Source organism: Vipera ursinii (genome assembly GCF_947247035.1).
Source record: "Vipera ursinii genome assembly, chromosome: 5".
In the NCBI taxonomy this organism is placed as follows: domain Eukaryota; kingdom Metazoa; phylum Chordata; class Lepidosauria; order Squamata; family Viperidae; genus Vipera; species Vipera ursinii.
The window spans coordinates 88,526,456-88,544,556 of NC_139518.1; the positions used below are offsets into that span (position 1 = coordinate 88,526,456).

Genomic DNA, 18,101 nt, shown 5'->3' on the forward strand with positions numbered 1-18,101 from the left:
GGGCAGGTGGGCAGTCAGGTCATTGAGCCAATGGGGGAGGTCACTGAGTGGGGAATGGCCTGGGTGGGGGGCCCTGAAGTAAGCAGGTGTGGGGCCCGTGGGGCAGCTCCACCTCCTACCCCTGCCCTAGCTTGGTTTTTACGCATGCACCTCTTAAAGGGTTCTGTGATTTCAGAGAGAACCGGTTGTTAAATTATTTGAATCCTACCACTGCTTCCAATACCAATATAATCAACAAGGGAGATAAGAGGAAACCTTGTCTCATATTCTTTTGAATTTTGCATGAATTGCTTGAATCTTTCCTTGCTGTGACGTAAAAAGTGCTTTAACCCCTTGAATAAAATTATCCCCAAAATCTATATCTAAAAGCCCAATTTAAATTGTCAAAGGCCTTCTCTGCATCTAAAAATATTAAAGCAAAAATGACAGGAAGATTTTCTTTAATCCTATAACATACAGATACAAAAGCACAAATAACTTTTACTCTGGAGAATTAATCAGTAATCCTACTAAATTTTCAAGCACTTATATATCTGCTTAATTTATATAGAACTTGAGGGTAATCACATCCAAAAACGTCCTCTTCATTTGACTGTTGCTACAACCATTAAGCTGGCAATGCAAGGTTTATAAAATAAAAGCAGATGGAGCATAAACGGAAATGCCAGGTATTCCATCTTGGGTATGGGACTTGTTATCAGTGAATGGGCAATGGTGTGACGATTAGAAAGCAATTATTGAAAGGATGGCAGCCTACTGAACTATGATAATGAAAGTCTTATTTTATTGTAACTATAGTTACATCCTGGTTTTGTTTTACTGTTTTTATACTAAATTAAGAGCAAGGTGAAACTTAAAAGGTAAAGGTTCCCCCAAACATATGTGCTAGTCGTTTCCAACTCTAGGGGCCAGTGCTCATCTCCGTTTCAAAGCCAAAGAGCCAGCACTTGTCCGAGGATGTCTCCGTGGTCATGTGGCCGGCATGACTAGACGCCAAAGGCGCACGGAACGCTGTTACCTTCCCACCGGAGTGGTCCCTATTTTTCCACTTGCATTTTTACATAGAGATAATACTCTGAAAATCTAACCATCCCCTCTTGTCTTTCTCAACTGGGCTTCCACAAGTGGTTACAGGAGGTTCTATGAGAGATTGTGATTGGAAAACAAATAAACATTGCTGTTTGAATTTAACATGCTGCACAAGACTAGAATTGCCAGTGACAGGAATTTTTATGCACAGCAATTCAGCTACTGACCTGCCACTTTGCTGTAAAACATGTGTGGTGTAGATTAAACGAACTATATTGTGAGGTTTTCTAAATTTTTTGCAATTGTTATGCAGGAATTTGTTAAGACCTGAAAATAAGGTTGAGAAAAACTAATATAACTTCTCTTTCTTTTCTTTTTACACCACATATCATCACCAGGGTCAGCAACAGAAATTCTCAATTACTCAAGTCTCCTGTGCCCTTCCTCTTTGGGCAAAACATTTCCAAGGATAATATGGATTCATTCAGCAAGCATTTTGAGAGCATCATGGAATCACATCGAGCCAAAGGAACTTCTTATACCAGCCTAGATTCTATAGATATCCTGTCTTCTCCCACTCATAAACAAAATGGAACTGTCTTCACCTTTGATATTCCTACTGTTACCCCAGAAATTCATGAGGAATTTCAAGACAGCACTAAACTCATTGAGCAGAATTTTGCCCCTCTAGCTTTTCTGGAGCCAGATTCTAGAACCAGTTCTGCCACAGATGTTCCTTGGACTGAACGGGAAGAGGAAGCAAAACAAAAATGGAAAAGTAGCTTGCCAAGTCCCTGCCATTCAGAGGGCAGTTTAGGAATTCCTCTGACCTCCATCATAAGGTGAGTGAGAAACATTAATTCCAGGTAGTGCATGTAGTGAAATGTAAAATATCTTGTGATTGTTTAGCTGATTATCTCTTTCTTTTGGATATGAGTTGTTGGACAGAAATTGCTTGAAAATGTGGACTTAATGGCATTTTTTCCAGTGTTAACTGGTCTAATGAGAAAGATGATGTGGCGAATAGAATAGAATAGAATAGAATAGAATAGAATAGAATAGAATAGAATAGAATAGAATAGAATAGAATAATAGAATAGAATAATAGAATAGAATAGAATAGAATAGAATAGAATAGAATAGAATAGAATAGAATAGAATAGAATAGAATAGAATAGAATAGAATAGAATAGAATAGAATAGAATAGAATAGATCTGGAGGACACTGTGGAGGTCTTCTAGTCCACCCCCCTGCTCAAGCAGGAGGTCCTATACCATCTCAGTCAGATGATTGTCCAGTCTCTTTTTAAAAACTTCCAGTGATGGAGCACCCACAATTTCTGGGGGTAAGCTGTTCCATAGTATTTCATGCTATTTCTACAATCAGACAGAATGGGCATGCTCCATATCCCATGCATTAAGCAATTCCATAGAACAGACATGTCAAACTCGCAAAGTCACGTGACATTGCACAATGTATCAGAGCTTTTTCCCCATTGCTAGCAATGGGTTGGGCAAGGTTTCCTGGTGTGGCATCCGTCTAGCATAGTATCTAGACTGCTGATTTTGTTGAGTCTCTGGTCTTAGTATGGAATAGCAAGATCCAGCAGGCCTTGAACCTTATTCCTTATTAGTAGTCCTTTTGGTGCTTTGAAATATAAGTTGCTTTATGATTTCCTAGTGAGCTCTGAGCAGTAAAACAGATTGAATGATACCTGGATCACTCTAAACAGAGAACAGGTGATCTGATGAAAATATTAATCAAATGTTTTAACAAGTTCCATCTGCCTTTCCCAACATTGTCATGGTTCCGACAGATGAAACTCTTCAAAGAACTTTGAGGCATTGTTTATCTTAAAGAATCTTTATTCGAGCAGCATAGCATCGGCACATACATAAGTGAAACCAAAATCTGAATTCCCCTTTGCTTAGCACATAGTATCAAACACAATTCCCTCCTCTAATTAACAGTCATAAATCACATACCCCAATTAGTTTGAAATGCAGGCTTTCCCTCCAGTTCTCCAATCTGCCATTTTTTATCACCTCTTATTTCAAAAGCCCTGAGTTCACACACTATTACAATATTGTTATGTCTAACTAACTCCCATCACATTCCTCCTCTCTCCCTGCCCCCGTATCATCTAATTCTAAGAGTAAAGCATAAGAAAGCAAAAGGCTGCATCTCCATATGTTGTCAAAGCAAGAACATCAGATGTTAGCAGCGTTGACATCTGCCCCACCTTACAAAAAGGACAGATCCTGTACAGTAAACAAAAGCATATGTTAGGGACTGTCTCTCAGTTTGTTAGGGTGTTTCTTATTATTCTTTTGATGAGTCTGTCAGCTTTCACATTCCTAGATTTCACCCAAGTGGTTTCAGATAGTGAGTATCCCTTCCATTGTACTAGGTACTGCAATTTTCCTTTAAAAATTCTAGAATCAAGAATACACTTTACTTCATAGTGAGTTTGACCCACCACTATGAGGGGCCCGGGTGCCTTCTTATGGGGAGGTCTTAAAGTGGATTCTTTTTTTTTTTTATTTTATTAAATTTATTATTTAAAAACATTGGACACAGTACCAGCGAGCTGACAAACCTTTTTGTCTACAATGTTTAAATATATATATATATACATGTATATATGTACATCAAAAATACACTTAAATACACTTAGATTACAAATCGGTGAAATACCACAATATTTAAAACAGTGAGCTAGTCTGTAAAACCTAATAGAGACCTTTCTTTTTATCCATCCAAAGATACAATTTGTTCCAAATTCTATAATAGTCTGATTGATCTTTATTCTTTAATTCCAAAGTTAATCTGTCCATTTCAGCGCAATCCCAAATTTTCCTAATAACCTCTTTTTGTCCTGGGATCTCATTCTTTTTCCATTTTTGCGCAAATGATATTCTAGCTGCTGTGATAATATGGATCGTTAAGTATAGCACATCTTTAGGATATTTCTCTTTCGTGATTCCCAACAAGAAAAGTTCTGGACTAAACTCCAGATCTTGTTTCAATATTTCTTTCAGCCAAATCCAAATCATTCTCCAAAATTTTTGTGTTTTACTGCAAGACCACCACGTGTGGAAGTATGTGCCTATCTCTTCAGAACACTTCCAACATTTGGGAGATACTGTTGTGTACATTTTTGCTAAGCGGGCTGGGGGAAGATGCCATCGGTAAAACATTTTAAATAAATTTTCTTTATACGATGAGGCCAGTGTTATCCTTTTATTCCTATCCCAAATTGTTTGCCAAGTATCTAGGTCGATGTTATGTCCTAAATTGTTAGCCCAGATCAACATGGGGTCTTTCACTTGCTCTTCAAACAGCTTATATCCCAAAAGTAATTTATAAAAATTCCTTATTTGTTTAGAGTCCGGTCCCAATAATATTTTGTCCAATGCTGTTTCAGAGGTGTATATCCCCCATTCATTTTTATCCTTCCTAAATCTCGATTGGATTTGTAAGTAGGCCCACCAATCGAGTTTTATACCTTGTAATTCTAGTTCATTCCTAAGTTTCAATTCCCCCTCCTCATTCAGAATATCCTTGTATGAGATTATGTTACCCAAATCAAACAGATTTGGGTAAACTATCGCTTCAAGGGTGGATAGCCAGACCGGTATTTTGGTGTAATTGTGAGATCTAATTTTTTTCCAAGTATTGAGTAGCGCTTGCCTGATCCGGTGTCTTTGAAAATGCGAGAAAAGACCTTGTTTCTCCGTCCATAGGAAAGCATGCCAGCCATATTGCAAATCGTGACCCTCTAAAGTTAATAGTCTTCTATTTCTCAAGATTACCCATTCTCTAATCCAGCTCAGGGCCGCGGCGTGGTAATATAATTCCCAGTCTGGCAATCCAAAACCCCCATTTTCCTTCGTGTCTTGTAAATATTTCAATTTAATTCTTGGTTTTTTCCCCTGCCAAATAAAATTTAGTGATAATTTATCCAAATTTCGAAAAAATGTAGAGTCGAGTTGAATTGGGATATTCTGAAACAGAAACAGGATTTTAGGCAGAATATTCATCTTAATGACAGCGATTCTTCCCAATAATGAGAGTTTTAGGTTTCCCCATCTTTCCAGGTCACCTTTTATTTGATTCACTACACTATCATAATTATCCTTTTTGAGTGAAGTGCATCTAGCCGTAATGTTAATCCCTAAATATTTTATTTTCTTGACTATTTCTATATTCGTGATTTCGGCCAGATTACCTTTTTGTTTATTGGTCATATTTTTAACAATCATCTTGGTCTTATTTCTATTTATTCGCAGTCCGGCAACCTCACCATATTTAGATAATTCTTCCAATAGCTTTGGTCCCGTCTGACATGGATCCTCCATAATAAAAACTAGATCGTCCGCGAAAGCTTGCAATTTAAAGGTTTCCTTTTTAATGGTTAATCCTTTTATCTTTGGGTCGTTTCTTATAGTTCTCGTTAATACTTCAAGAGTCAATATAAACAGCAACGGTGATAAGGGGCAGCCTTGCCGTGTTCCCTTTTGAATTTGAAACTTGCTAGATGCTTCCCCATTAATAATTATTTTTGCTTCCTGATTGTCATAAATTGCCCTAATTATATTTATAAATTTTTCACCCATATTCATAAAGCTAAGCTGTTGGCACAAAAAAGACCATTTAACATTGTCAAATGCCTTTTGGGCGTCTAAGAAAAGTAATGCCATCTGTTGTTCGCTATGTAATTCATAGTACTCCAATGTATCTAATATTATTCTAATGTTGTGCTTAGTGTGTCTCTTAGCGAGAAAACCATTTTGATCTGCGTGTATGAAATCATTCAGAAATCGTTTCAATCGTTCCGCTATAATTGATGTAAATATCTTGTAGTCCGAGTTAAGAAGTGATATGGGTCTGTAATTTTGGATTAATGTATGGTCTGTGTTATCTTTCGGAATAAGGGTTATGTTTGCCTCTAGCCAAGATTTAGGCGTCCTTGCGCCTTCTAATACTGCGTTAAATACCTCCACTAGGGGTTGAGCTAGGATATTTTGTAATTCTTTATAAATCTCTGATGGAAGACCGTCGGGTCCCGATGCTTTATTATTCTTTTGTGCATTAATAGCTTTTATCACCTCAGATAGTCGAATTTCCTCGTTTAACATATTTCTGGTATCTTCTGTGACCTTAGGTAGTTTGGCTCTTTGAAAATATTCCTCCATTTTCTCCACACTTGCCTGGCTATCTTCTTTATATAAACGTTCATAAAATTCCTGGGCTATAATTTTTTTTTTTTCCTCCTGGTGGAATATTCTCCCTTCCTCATCTCGTAGTTCGTGAATCCAGTTTTTCCCCTTTTGTTTTCCCAATTTGTATGCGAGCCACCGGCCCGGTTTATTTGCATTTTCAAAAAAATTTTGTTTCGTGTTTCTCAATTGTTGTGCCAATTTCTCTTTGTCTAGAATGTTAAGTTTGTGTTTAATCAGATCCATAGATTGCTTGATATTCTCTTTTTGTGGATCTTGTTGGAGTGTAACTTCTAAGCTCTTATATTCCTCTTCTAATCTTTCCCGTTGTTGTCTTTTCCCCTTATTTTTATATACCATATATGCCCTCGCTACCCCTCTCATCACAGCCTTAGCTGTATCCCAATTGTTTTGTACTGAGGTGTCTATAGCTTTATTTTCCTTAAAGAAAAAACTTAGTTCTCTCTCCATCTTAGATTTGAATTCGTCTTCTTTTAAAATTGCTCTTTGAAGCGTCCATCTGGATATTTTTTTGGAACCTTTCCAGATAAGTTTAATAGGATTGTGATCTGCCCAAGTACCTGTCGCTATATGTACCTCATCTATTTCTGAACTAATTTCTTTCGTCATCCACACCATGTCTATTCTAGACCATGAGTTATGTCGGTTGGAGTAATATGTATATTGTCTAGCCTTACGATTTTTTTCCCTCCAGACATCTTGGATATTTAGTTCCTCAGCCAAGTTAAGAAAAGATCTCGGTAGAGTTCTTCTCTTCTTTTTCCTAAGCGTCTTTCCCATATAATCCAAATTTATATCTAGGATAGCATTAAAATCTCCTATTAAACAAATCTCCTCATAATCAATGCTACATATCTTATTGTGAAGTGTTTTGAAAAATTGTTCTTGGTTATGGTTTGGGGCATATATCTCTACCATCATGACCTTCCTGTGATTTATTATAACCTCGACTATCAGTATTCTACCCTCTTTATCGTTATAAATTAGTTTTGCAGTCAATTTTGGGTTTACATATAGTGCCACTCCTCTCTTTTTCTTGTGTCGGTCTAAGGAAACGAATAGGTTCCCTATTTTTGGTTGTACTAACAAATATTTTTGTTGTTCCTTTATATGGACTTCTTGTATTGCCACGATATCCAATTGTTGGTGAATAAGCCTATTAAAAAATTTCCGCCTTTTCACTGGCGAATTCAATCCATTAATATTCACAGACATAATACTACACTCACCTCCCTTCATCTTACTTATTTCTGGTTTTTGTGGATCTCGTGATTCGGGGCTCTCTCTCTTCCTTGTCTCTAGTTCCATGTTTCTCTGTTAACTCACCGGATTTGTTCCTTCTATCCTCTGTAGCTAAGATCTTCCCATCCATTGCCACACGTATTGTATCTCTTTCTCTTACCTCCCTTCCATCTTGATCTTCTAAATCTACTTCCTCTTGGCTATGGAAGTGGCGTTTGTAAAAATCTTCTGCCTTCTCTATCGTGTCCAGTCTATGCCTTCTATCCTGCCACGTAACAAGAATACCCTCTGGAGTTAGCCATCTAAAGTTTACATTTTCTCTTATTAGTTTGGATGTTAAGAATTGATAGCCGCGTCTCAGATCCCTCATCCTTTTAGGTATCTGTTTAAGGATGGTGATTGGTTGGCCCCGAAATTCTAATGGTTCCTCTCTAGATCTATGCAGAAGCTCATCCCGAATTGATTTTTTAACTAACCTTACATGTACTTCTTTTGGGAGGTTGTGCCTTCTCGCATAATTAGTTTGGACCCTGTATGTTTCATCAATTTCCGCCAGCATTTCCTCCTTCCCTACACCGAGTGCCTTTGCCATCAGTTCTGCCATCATGACCAACAGATCTTCCCCTCTTTTTTCTTGAACGTTCTGGAAGCGTAGATAATGAGCAGCCTTTTCTGCTTCCAGAAAAATGACTGTTGTTTCTAATTCCTTATTAGCCTGAAGGAGTGTTTCATTTAAATCATCTACTCTCTTTTCCTCTTTTTCCATTCTAGCTTCCATATCTTGAAGTCTTTGTTCATTTTTGACTAATTGCTGTTGAATCCCTTCAAATTTATCATCTATCGCTTGGATTTTCCCCTTTAATTCACCAGTGTCGTTTCTTATTTGGCCTATTTCTCTCTTCATCTCCTCGTGGTTTTTGGCCATTGCCTCGTGTAGGTTTTGCAAAAGGGCATGTAAATCTTTAAAGGAATTCGAGTTAGATCTTTCCCTTTGCAGCATATCCTCTATAGATTTCTGATTGGAGGGACTTGAGGACATCCCCTGTCCCTGTGCTGCTGCCTTTTTGCCAGCGCTAGGCTTAGTTGCTCCCGAGATACTTGTCATGTTTCCCCAATTTTAACAGCGTTTTATCAATGTATAATACCCTGAGTCTTATATAAACCTTTTAACTCTATGACAAAAGATATATAAAACAGTTACCACCAGATACTTATTACCAACTAAGCAATTTATATAATAAAATTCTATAGTATGAATATAATCAAAGTCACGTTCTTCTTCTTTTTTCCCCCCCCCCCGTTTCCGGCGCAGAAATTGGCACCTTTTCCGTCTTCCTCTGCTGTCAAAGACCAGTAGGTGTCCCACTAAACAAACCTCCAGTTACTAAATTGCTATATCAAATGGCCGCCCGTGACAAGTAGAGTAGAATTTCAAAAGTTTCAAAAGTTCACAAATTCAAAATTTACCAGGATAGACCAGACTAGACCAAGCTGATCGCTTTCCACGCCCGACAATCCAGAGTTCAGTCTCTAAGGCTCCAAAGCTCAGACTTTGATTTGTTGTAGCTTTTCTCCAGCTAGAATACAGTCATATAGTCTTCGGCTTTCTTTCCCTTGCTGTTTTTGCCAAACGCCTCCCTCAAGACTTCTATCGCCGCTTATTCCCTCTCCGTGAGGCTCCCACTTCGAACCAGTACCTCTTTCACAAGCGCTTCCTATTTAATATTCGGATACACTCTCCGTCAGCTCCGCTCTACCGTTGTCCCGCTGCTTACGTGCTAGCTCCGTCCCTCTGTCAGATCTTCATGTCGGCCATTACTGGCCTCCTTCTCCCCGGTTCGCTCGCATCAGACTTTCTCCGGATCTTCAACACGAACTGCCGCTCATGAAGGTTCTCCGGGCTGCCTGCAACTTCGGATGTCCCTACAGGACCTCCTGAAGCTCCGAAAAGCCCCCGCGAACACTGGGTGAGAGGTTGTGCGTGGAGAGAGCTCCGTTCACACAGCCGCCCGCTCTGACAGTTGGCTCCGCCCCCTTAAAGTGGATTCTTGAAAAGGTTTCAACAAGCTGCAATGGAAGACAGGGTGAATTCTCCCTATTTACTGTGACTGGGTTAATGATCCTTACGATGGGGAAAAGCCCCAAGAATTTTGGTCCTAATTTCTTACTGGATAATTTAAGGTGTAAATATTTAGTTGACAGATAAACTTTTGCCCAACTTGGAGTGTTCTTTGAGGGGCTCTTTTTTTATCTGCCTGCTTTTTATAAGTCTCAGAAGTCTTTTTTAAAGCAGCTTTTGTGGCTTACCAAACTTCTTCCCACCCATTGATCAAGTGCCTGAGAAGTGGAGGATGCTTGAGGGTATTCAGGTATTGGGCTGAACTCTTTTCCTGTGGCTACTCTGAAGGGCATGAAGCCAGTGCTGCTGTGAACAGTTATTGTAAGCCACCTCTGCAAAATGGAGGAGGTCAGTCCAGTTGGTTTGTTGGTAGGAAACATTGCTCCACCATCTTATTAGCAGATTCCGCAGCCCCGTGGGTAGATGGGTGAAAAGCAGATGACAGACCTTGAGATGATCCAATTAATTTAAGAAAGCTCATCCAAAACGTAGCTGTGAACTGCACCCCCCCTGTCCGAAATTGTTCATTTAGGGGTGCCATGCAGCTGGTAGATATGTTTCAAGAACAGTTTAGTCAGTCGTTGGCAGACGGGAGCCCTTTGCAGGCAATGAAATGAGCCTGCTTTGAAAACAGGTCTATCACCATCCAGATGACAGTATTTCCTCTATTTTCAGGTAGGTCTACTATAAAGTCTATAGCAATTTCTTCCCAAGGTTGAGAAGGGTCTGCCACTGGCTGCAGTAACCTAGGGGTCTTCCCTGGAATTCTTTTCATGGTGGTACATACTCCTGACATGATTTTCCACATCCCATTTTAATCCCAGCCACCAAAACTGTCAGTGGATGAGATGTAGAGTTTTTAAATATCCAAAGTGTCCAGGCTGTTTTATGTCATGGTTGTGCTTGAGAGCGTTGAGATGGAGCGCTTCTGGCAAGTATAATTTCCTTCCTTTGTAAGCCAAGCCATCCCTGCATGTTAGGGAGGTTTGATTGTCTTTTAACCATTGATTGGTGAGGAGCTCTTGTTTTATTTTCTTTGCCCCAGGGTCATCAGGGTTTGGGGCCTGCGAAGCATTAATTGAGCAGTATTTTGTGGATTGGAGATAATTGCCTCATTAACCTCTTTGTGTTTACTTTTGTACTGGGGCAGTCTGGATAGAGCACCAGCTAGGAAGATTTTTCCTCCCGGTATGTACTTTAGAGTGAAGTTAAAATAAAGTACTGTGCCCACTGCACTTGCTTTGGGGACAATTTGCAGGGAGTTTTCAGTGCTTCTAGATTTTTGTGATCTGTCCATACTTCAAAAGGCACCTTGCTCCCTTCTAGATAGTGTCACCAGTTAGAGCCCACCTAATTGTGAACACCTCCTTCTCCCAGATTGCCCACCTCCTTTCACTTTCGGTAAATTTTTTTGAGGTGTAGGCACAGGGTTGCAAGGCTCCACTTTGGATCTTTTGCAGCAATATGGCTCTGACAGCCACATCATTGACATCGGCTTGAATTACAAAGGGCTCCCCTAGGCAGGGGTGCTTAAGGACCAGCTCAACACCAAATTGTCTTTTTAGATTCTCAAAAGCTGTTTGACAGCCATGCTAGTGGTTGGCCTGGTTGCAGTTTCCCTCCTCCTTTGGCTGTTTGAGTAGTTCTGTAAGGGGTATGGCAATCTCAGCAAAGGAGTGGATGAATTTGTTTATGTTTATGTTTATTGGACTTATATACCGCCCTTCTCCCGTAGGACTCAGGGCAGTTCACAAGGTATTTAAAATAACAATACAAATTACAAAAGTTAGGAACAATTAAAATAATTAAATTTAGTCCTTGAATAAAATATAAAACCCCTGTTAAACTCCAATTAAAACCCAATTAAAATAAAGTTAAAATTAAAATTCTCAGTCCTGGCTGGAAAGCTCAAAGAGCCAGGTCTTCAGGTCCCGGTGGAATGAACGAAGGTCAGGGGCAGTCCTAAGCTCCACAGGAAGCTGGTTCCAAAGGGCAGGTGCACCCACAGAGAAGGCCCTCCCTCTGGGTGTTACCCGCCGGCAATCTTTTACCGGCGGCACCCTGAGAAGGCCCTCCCTGTGGGAGTGCACAGGATGGAGGGAACTTGATGCCGGCAGCAGGTGTTCCCTCAGATATCCCGGACCCAAGCCATTTAGGGCTTTATAGGTCATCACCAGCACCTTGAATCTCATCCGGAGGGCAACCGAAGGACAATGCAGCTCGTGGAGCAGAGGTGTTACATGGGAGTATAGGGAAACCCCCATCACAACTCGCGCAGCTGCATTCTGCACCAGCTGAAGCCTCTGAGTGGTTCCCAAGGGCAGCCCCATGTAGAGAGTGTTGCAGTAGTCCAACCGGGAGGTCACGAGTGCATGAGTGACTGTGTGTAGGGCATCTCGGTCTAGATAGGGCTGCAACTGGCGCACCAGGCGAACCTGGGCAAAGGCCCCCCCTGGTCACGGCTCCTATATGATCTTCAAAACAGAGCCGCGAATCCAGGAGGACACCCAAGTTGCGAGCCCTATCGACGGGGAGTAACACCTCACCCCCCATCATTAGTGGTGGAACAACCTGGTTTATCTGAGATGCCGGTACGTACAGCCACTCAGTCTTGGCAGGATTGAGACGAAACCTGTTTCTCCCCATCCAGACCCGGACCGCCTCCAGGCAATGGGACATCATGGCGAGGGTATCGCTGGGTTGGTTCGGGGTGGAGAAAAAAAGTTGGGTATCATCAGCATACTGATGATACCCCACCCCGAAACCACGAATGATCTCACCCAGTGGCTTCATATAGATGTTGAACAGGAGGGGAGAGAGAACCGACCCCTGAGGAACTCTACAAACAAGAGGCATCGGGGTGGATCTCTGCCCTCCCATCAACACAGACTGTGAGCGGCCCAGGAGATAGGAGGAGAACCACTGCAAAACAGTGCCTCCCACTCCCAACCCCCTGAGACGCCGCAGTAGGATACCATGGTTGATGCTATCAAAAGCCACTGAGAGATCTAATAGGACTAGGACAGAGGAACAACCCCTGTCCTGAGCCGGCCAGAGATCATTCACCAGCGCGACCAATGCCGTCTCCGTGCTGTACCCGGGCCTGAAGCCCGATTGGTATGGGTCAAGGTAATCAGTTTCCTCCAGGAACAGAGGAAGCTGATGTGCCACCACACTCTCAACAACTTTCGCCAAAAAGCAAAGGTTGGAGACCAGACGATAATTATTTAAAATCGCTGGGTCCAGGGCAGGCTTCTTGAGAAGGGGCCTCACCACCGCCTCCTTCAAAGTGGCAGGGAAGACACCCTCACTCAAAGAGGCAGATATTACTGCCTGGAACCAGCTTCGTGTCTCCTCCCAAGCTGCATAAATCAACCAGGAGGGACACGGGTCCAATAAACAGGTGGTGGAGCTCAGCCTCCCCATAATCCTGTCCATATCATCAGGGGAAACAGGTTCGAACTCAGTCCAGATAACATGCTCAAGACCGTCCGATTCCTCCATGTCAGACTCTGCCCAGTCAGAGTCCAAACCGGCCCAGATCTGAGCGATTTTGTCCATCAGATGATGACTAAACTCCTTGGCCCGACCCTGCAAGGGCTTCCTCCCTCACCTCCTGATTAAGAAGGGAGCGAGTCACCCTAAACAGGGCGGCTGGGCGATTATCTGTGGACGCAATGAGGGCAGCGAAGTAATTAGCCCTTGCTGTCCTCATCGCCGCAAGATAAGACCTTATAAAGGTTCTTAGCTGCAATCGGTCAGATTCGGATCGGCTGGACCTCCAACCACTCTCTAGACCCCGTCTCCGACTCTTCATCTCCCGGAGCTCCACAGAAAACCATGGAGCCCAGCGGGATCTGCGCCGAGTCAGGGGTCACAAGGGTACAACACAGTCGAGTGCCTTGGTGGCCGCCCTTTCCCAGGCATCCACCAAGGCATCGGCCGGGCTGTGAGTGAGGGCGATGGGTATAGACCCAAGCGCCATCTGGAACCGTTCTGGATCCATTAGGCGCCTGGGGCAGAACCACCTGGTCAGTTCTGCAGCCCAGCAGCGGGGGGTGGCATAACGGAAGACCAGTCGCAGGACGGTAGAAGTTGGTGAAACCTCAGAAGCTCTGGAGCTGTTTGCGAGTCTTTGGGGGCTGCCATTCAATTACAGCTTTCACTTTGGCTGGGTCCATTTCAATGCCCTCGTTGGAAATTCTATAGCCAAGATAATCTAATCGGGTCTGGTGAAATTCACATTTTGACAGTTTGACATAAAGCTTGGCATTCAATAGTTTAACACTTCTCTCACCAGCTTTGTATTATCAATCATTTTTGTGCTGTATATGAGGATGTTATCAAGATACACCAAAACCCCTTTGTATAAATGATCATGTAGGACCTCATTAATGAACTGCATGAATACAGCTGGGCTCCCCTGTAGTCCAAATGGCATGATTTTGAACTGATAGCTCCCCATGGGGCAGTTGAAGGCAGTTTTCCACTCATCTCCCTTCTTTATTCTCATCCAGTAATATGCCTCTCTCAGGTCTAATTTAGTGAAGATACTCCCCTTAGCCAGGTGGGTTAGTAAGTCCTTCAGGAGGGGGAGGGGGTATTTATTTTCCACACTCACAGCTTTGAGACCCTTATAGTCTATGCAGAAATGAAGAAACCCTTCATCTGTCCAATTTTCTTGAAGAGATCTCTGGTCCTCCCTATTCTATTGTTTTCTTCTATTTCTTTGCACTGTTCATTTAAGAAGCCATAAGAATGCCTTCTAGCTAGTCTCTGGAATTTTGCATTCAATTGGGTGTATCTTTTTCTTTCTCCCTTGCCTTTTGCTTCCCTCCTTTCCTCAGTTATTTGAAAAGCTTCCTCAGACAGCCATTTTGCTTTCTTGCATTTCTTTTTCTTTGGGATGGTTTTAGTTGCTACCTCTTGTACAATGTTGTGAACCTCCGTCCATAATTCTTCAGGCAGCTCTAGTTCCTTAAATCTATTTGTCACCTCTACTGTGTATTCATCAGGGATATGATTTAGTTCATATCTGAGTGGCCTAGTGCTTTTCCCTACTTTCTTCAATTTAAGCCTAAATTTGCAACAAAAATCTCATGATCTGAGCCACAGTCAGCTCCTGGTCTTGTTTTTACTGACTGTATAGAGCTTTAATCTGATTTCTGTGTTGGCCGTCTGGTGATATCTATGTGTAGAGCCATATCTTGGGTTCTTGTAACAGAGTTTTTCCTATGACCATTGTATTCTCTTGACAAAATTCTATCAGCCTGTACCCTGCTTCATTTTCCAAGGCCAAACTTGCCTGTTATTCCGGTTATCTTTTGGCTTTGTACTTTGTACTTTAGCATTCCAATCCCCCATGATGATGAGGACATTATTTTTTGGTGTTAATTCTATAAGGTGCTATAGAGCTTCATAGAACCAGTCAATTTCATCATCTTCACCCTTTCCTGTACATTTTAGTTCGCTGATTCCTAAGATGTCAATGTTCAGTCTTGTCATTTCTTGTTTGACCATGTTCAGCTTGCCTTGATTCATGGATCTTACATTCCAGGTTCCTATGGAGAAAAAAATCTTTACAGCATCGGACTTTCCTTTTAGCACCATATGCATCCACTGCTGAGCATCCTTTCGGCTTTGGCCCGGTCACTTCATTCTTTCTGGCACTACTAGTACTAGCCCTCTGCTCTTCCCCAGTAGCATATTGGACACCTTCTGACCTGAGGGTCAGCGTCCTTTTGTTACTGTCCATGGGGTTTTCATGGCAAAGATACTGGAGTGGGTTGCCATTTCCTTCTCCAGTGGATCACATTTTGTCAGAACTTTCTGCTACGACCTGTCCGTCTTGGGTGGCCCTGCATGGCATATCTCATAGCTTCATTGAGTTACGCAAGCCCCTTCGCCACAACAAGGCAGTAATCCATAAAGGGGGTTTGAAACAGTAGTCTTGGATTATTAGCAACCTTGGCCTCACAGTTGTTCCTGTGTGCTGGAAATTATTTGATCTATTTCATTCTAGCCTCTTGTCTGGCTATTAGTCTAAAACTAGCTAATCTGATTGACATTTTAGGTTTGCTGGCCAACTACCCCATTACACTATACTCTCCCCATTTGATTTCTCCTTATCTTCTTTTCTCAAAACAAGCACAATTGTTTAAGAACAGATTTGGGAAAATATGAGATAGGAATGTGATTAAGTAAAAGATATGAATGTCCTCAGACATAAAGCAAACTAAAAATCCAAAATGTGCTGCATCTTTTGTGAATTCTAATTGTAAATGTAAAGTACAGGTAGTCCTCAACATACAACCACAATTGAGCCCAGAATTTCTGTTGCTAAGCAAGGCAGTTGTTAAATGATTTTCCCCCATTATACAACCTTTCTTTCTCACAATTTTTAAGTGAATTGTTAATTGTGTGGTCATTAAGTGAATCAGGGGTCATCAAACTTGGCTACAAACTGGGAGTTGAAGTCCACAAGTCATAAAAGTTTGAAGAGCCCTGACTTGGCTTGTCAAAGCTGGCTGGAAAGGTTACAACTGGTAATCACATGACTCTGGAACAGGACAACTGTCATTAACACATATTGGTTCCCAAGTGCCCAAAAACTTACCATGTGATCATGGGGATGGTGCAGTGGAGTGTGAAAACTGGTCATAAATCACATTTTTCAGTGCTGTTGCAACTTTTTTAATACAGATATTTTATTAAGTTTTTATAGTTACAAATATTTAGTGTTTAATAAACAGTGTCTTGTCTCGGTTCACATATTTAACATTAATAGTAATACAACTTCCATTCCTACTCTCTACTCCATTTTTCTAACCATTTGTAAAAATTATCCCATGTTTGAAAATATTCTGTATCTTCTTTCCCTTTCATTTTCAATGTAAGCCTATCCATTTCTGCACAGTCCAAAATTTTCCTAATTATGTCTTCTTCCATTGGTGCTTCTTCATTTTTCCAAAACTGTGCAAATATAATTCTCACTGCTGTTAATATATGTAACATTTTATATATATATATATATATATATATATATATATATATATATATATATATATATATATATATATATATATGTGTGTGTGTGTGTGTGTGTGTGTGTGTGTGTGTGTGTGTGTGTGTGTGTGTGTGTCTGTGTCTGTGTCTGTGTGTGTGTGTGTATGTATACATATATATGTATGTATATATAATGTTACATATATTAACAGATATAGACAGATAGATATAGGTCTTGGTGTATTCGGGTCTTTTCCTGTGTAAGATTGAGGGTGCCTTGGCGACGTTTCGACGAGGTCCCACTCGTCATATTCAGGCTGGTGTCTTCGGCTTCGTGCTTGTGCGAGCAAAGCGTGATCGGAGCTGCCGTCTCTTTATATAATATTTATAGATAAATATTATATATATAATCATAGTTCTCTGTGATTATATCTAGAAAAGTAGTTCTGGCTTAAAATCTATATGGTTTTTTAACATTTTCTATAACCACATGTGTATTTTTGACCATTTGTTTCTTTTGCTTTAGGGCATACCATTTTGCTTTAGGGCCTACATTTCCAACAATTACTAGACATGTTTTTAAACATTTTTGCTAATCTTGCAGGTGGTAAATACCATCTATAAAACATTTTATATAAATTTTCTTTGTAAGTAGCTGCCCTTGTTATTTTATAGTTTCTTTCCCACAGGTTTTGCCATTTTTCTAATTTTACATTATGCCCAAAAAAGTTTGCCCAAGTTATCACTGTTTCTTTCACTTGTTCATCTACCGTCTTCAAGTTTAACAAGAATTTATAGAGTTTCTTAATCAGTTTTTCATCTGATGACAATAGTATCTGGTCAAATACTGTTTGATCTTTATAAAAAACATATGTGTTAGCATCTTTTTTCATATCTCATTTGCATTTGCAAGTGTGGCCACCTTGATAGCTCAATGTCCTTTTCTTCCATAATCATAATCATAATAGTAAAGATGGAAAGGATCTTGGAGGTCATCTAGTCCAACCCCCTACTCAGGCAGGAAACCCTATACCACAGGTCTGCAACCCGCGGCTCCGGAGCCACATGTGGCTCTTTCAGCCGTCTCCTGTGGCTCCCAGTCCTCTGCCATGTGCAGTCCCCCCCAAAAAAGTGGGACTAAAAAAGTTCAACCAATCAATTCAAATATGCAGGGTAGGTACATATCTCGCCTTGGCTCCACTCTTCAGTCAAACCCTGTTCTGCGCATGCGCACATGTATGCGCATGTGCACACATTTTTTGCGGCTCCCAGTTTTTCCTTTTGTGAGGGAACCGGTTCCGAGTGGCTCTTTCACTGTTTCAGGTTGCTGACCCCTGCCCTATACCATTTCAGACAAATGGCTGTCCAGTCTCTTGTTAAAAACTTCCAGTGTTGCAGCATTCACAGCTTCTGAAGGCAGGTTGTTCCACTGGTTAATTGTTCTAACTGTCAGGAAGTTTCT

The 18,101-nt window shown here is 41.1% G+C and overlaps 1 protein-coding gene across 1 annotated transcript in view; it reads left to right on the top strand.

The window, feature by feature from the left end:
* Window positions 1–18,101, top strand: part of PSD (pleckstrin and Sec7 domain containing) — a gene marked incomplete at both ends in the record, with an annotated part of 230,222 nt that overhangs the window by 15,605 nt on the left and 196,516 nt on the right. The window contains one exon of the mRNA XM_083363338.1: window positions 1,428–1,871. Coding sequence (XP_083219464.1) covers window positions 1,428–1,871 — 444 coding nt within the window. The remainder of the gene's footprint in view (window positions 1–1,427; window positions 1,872–18,101) is intronic.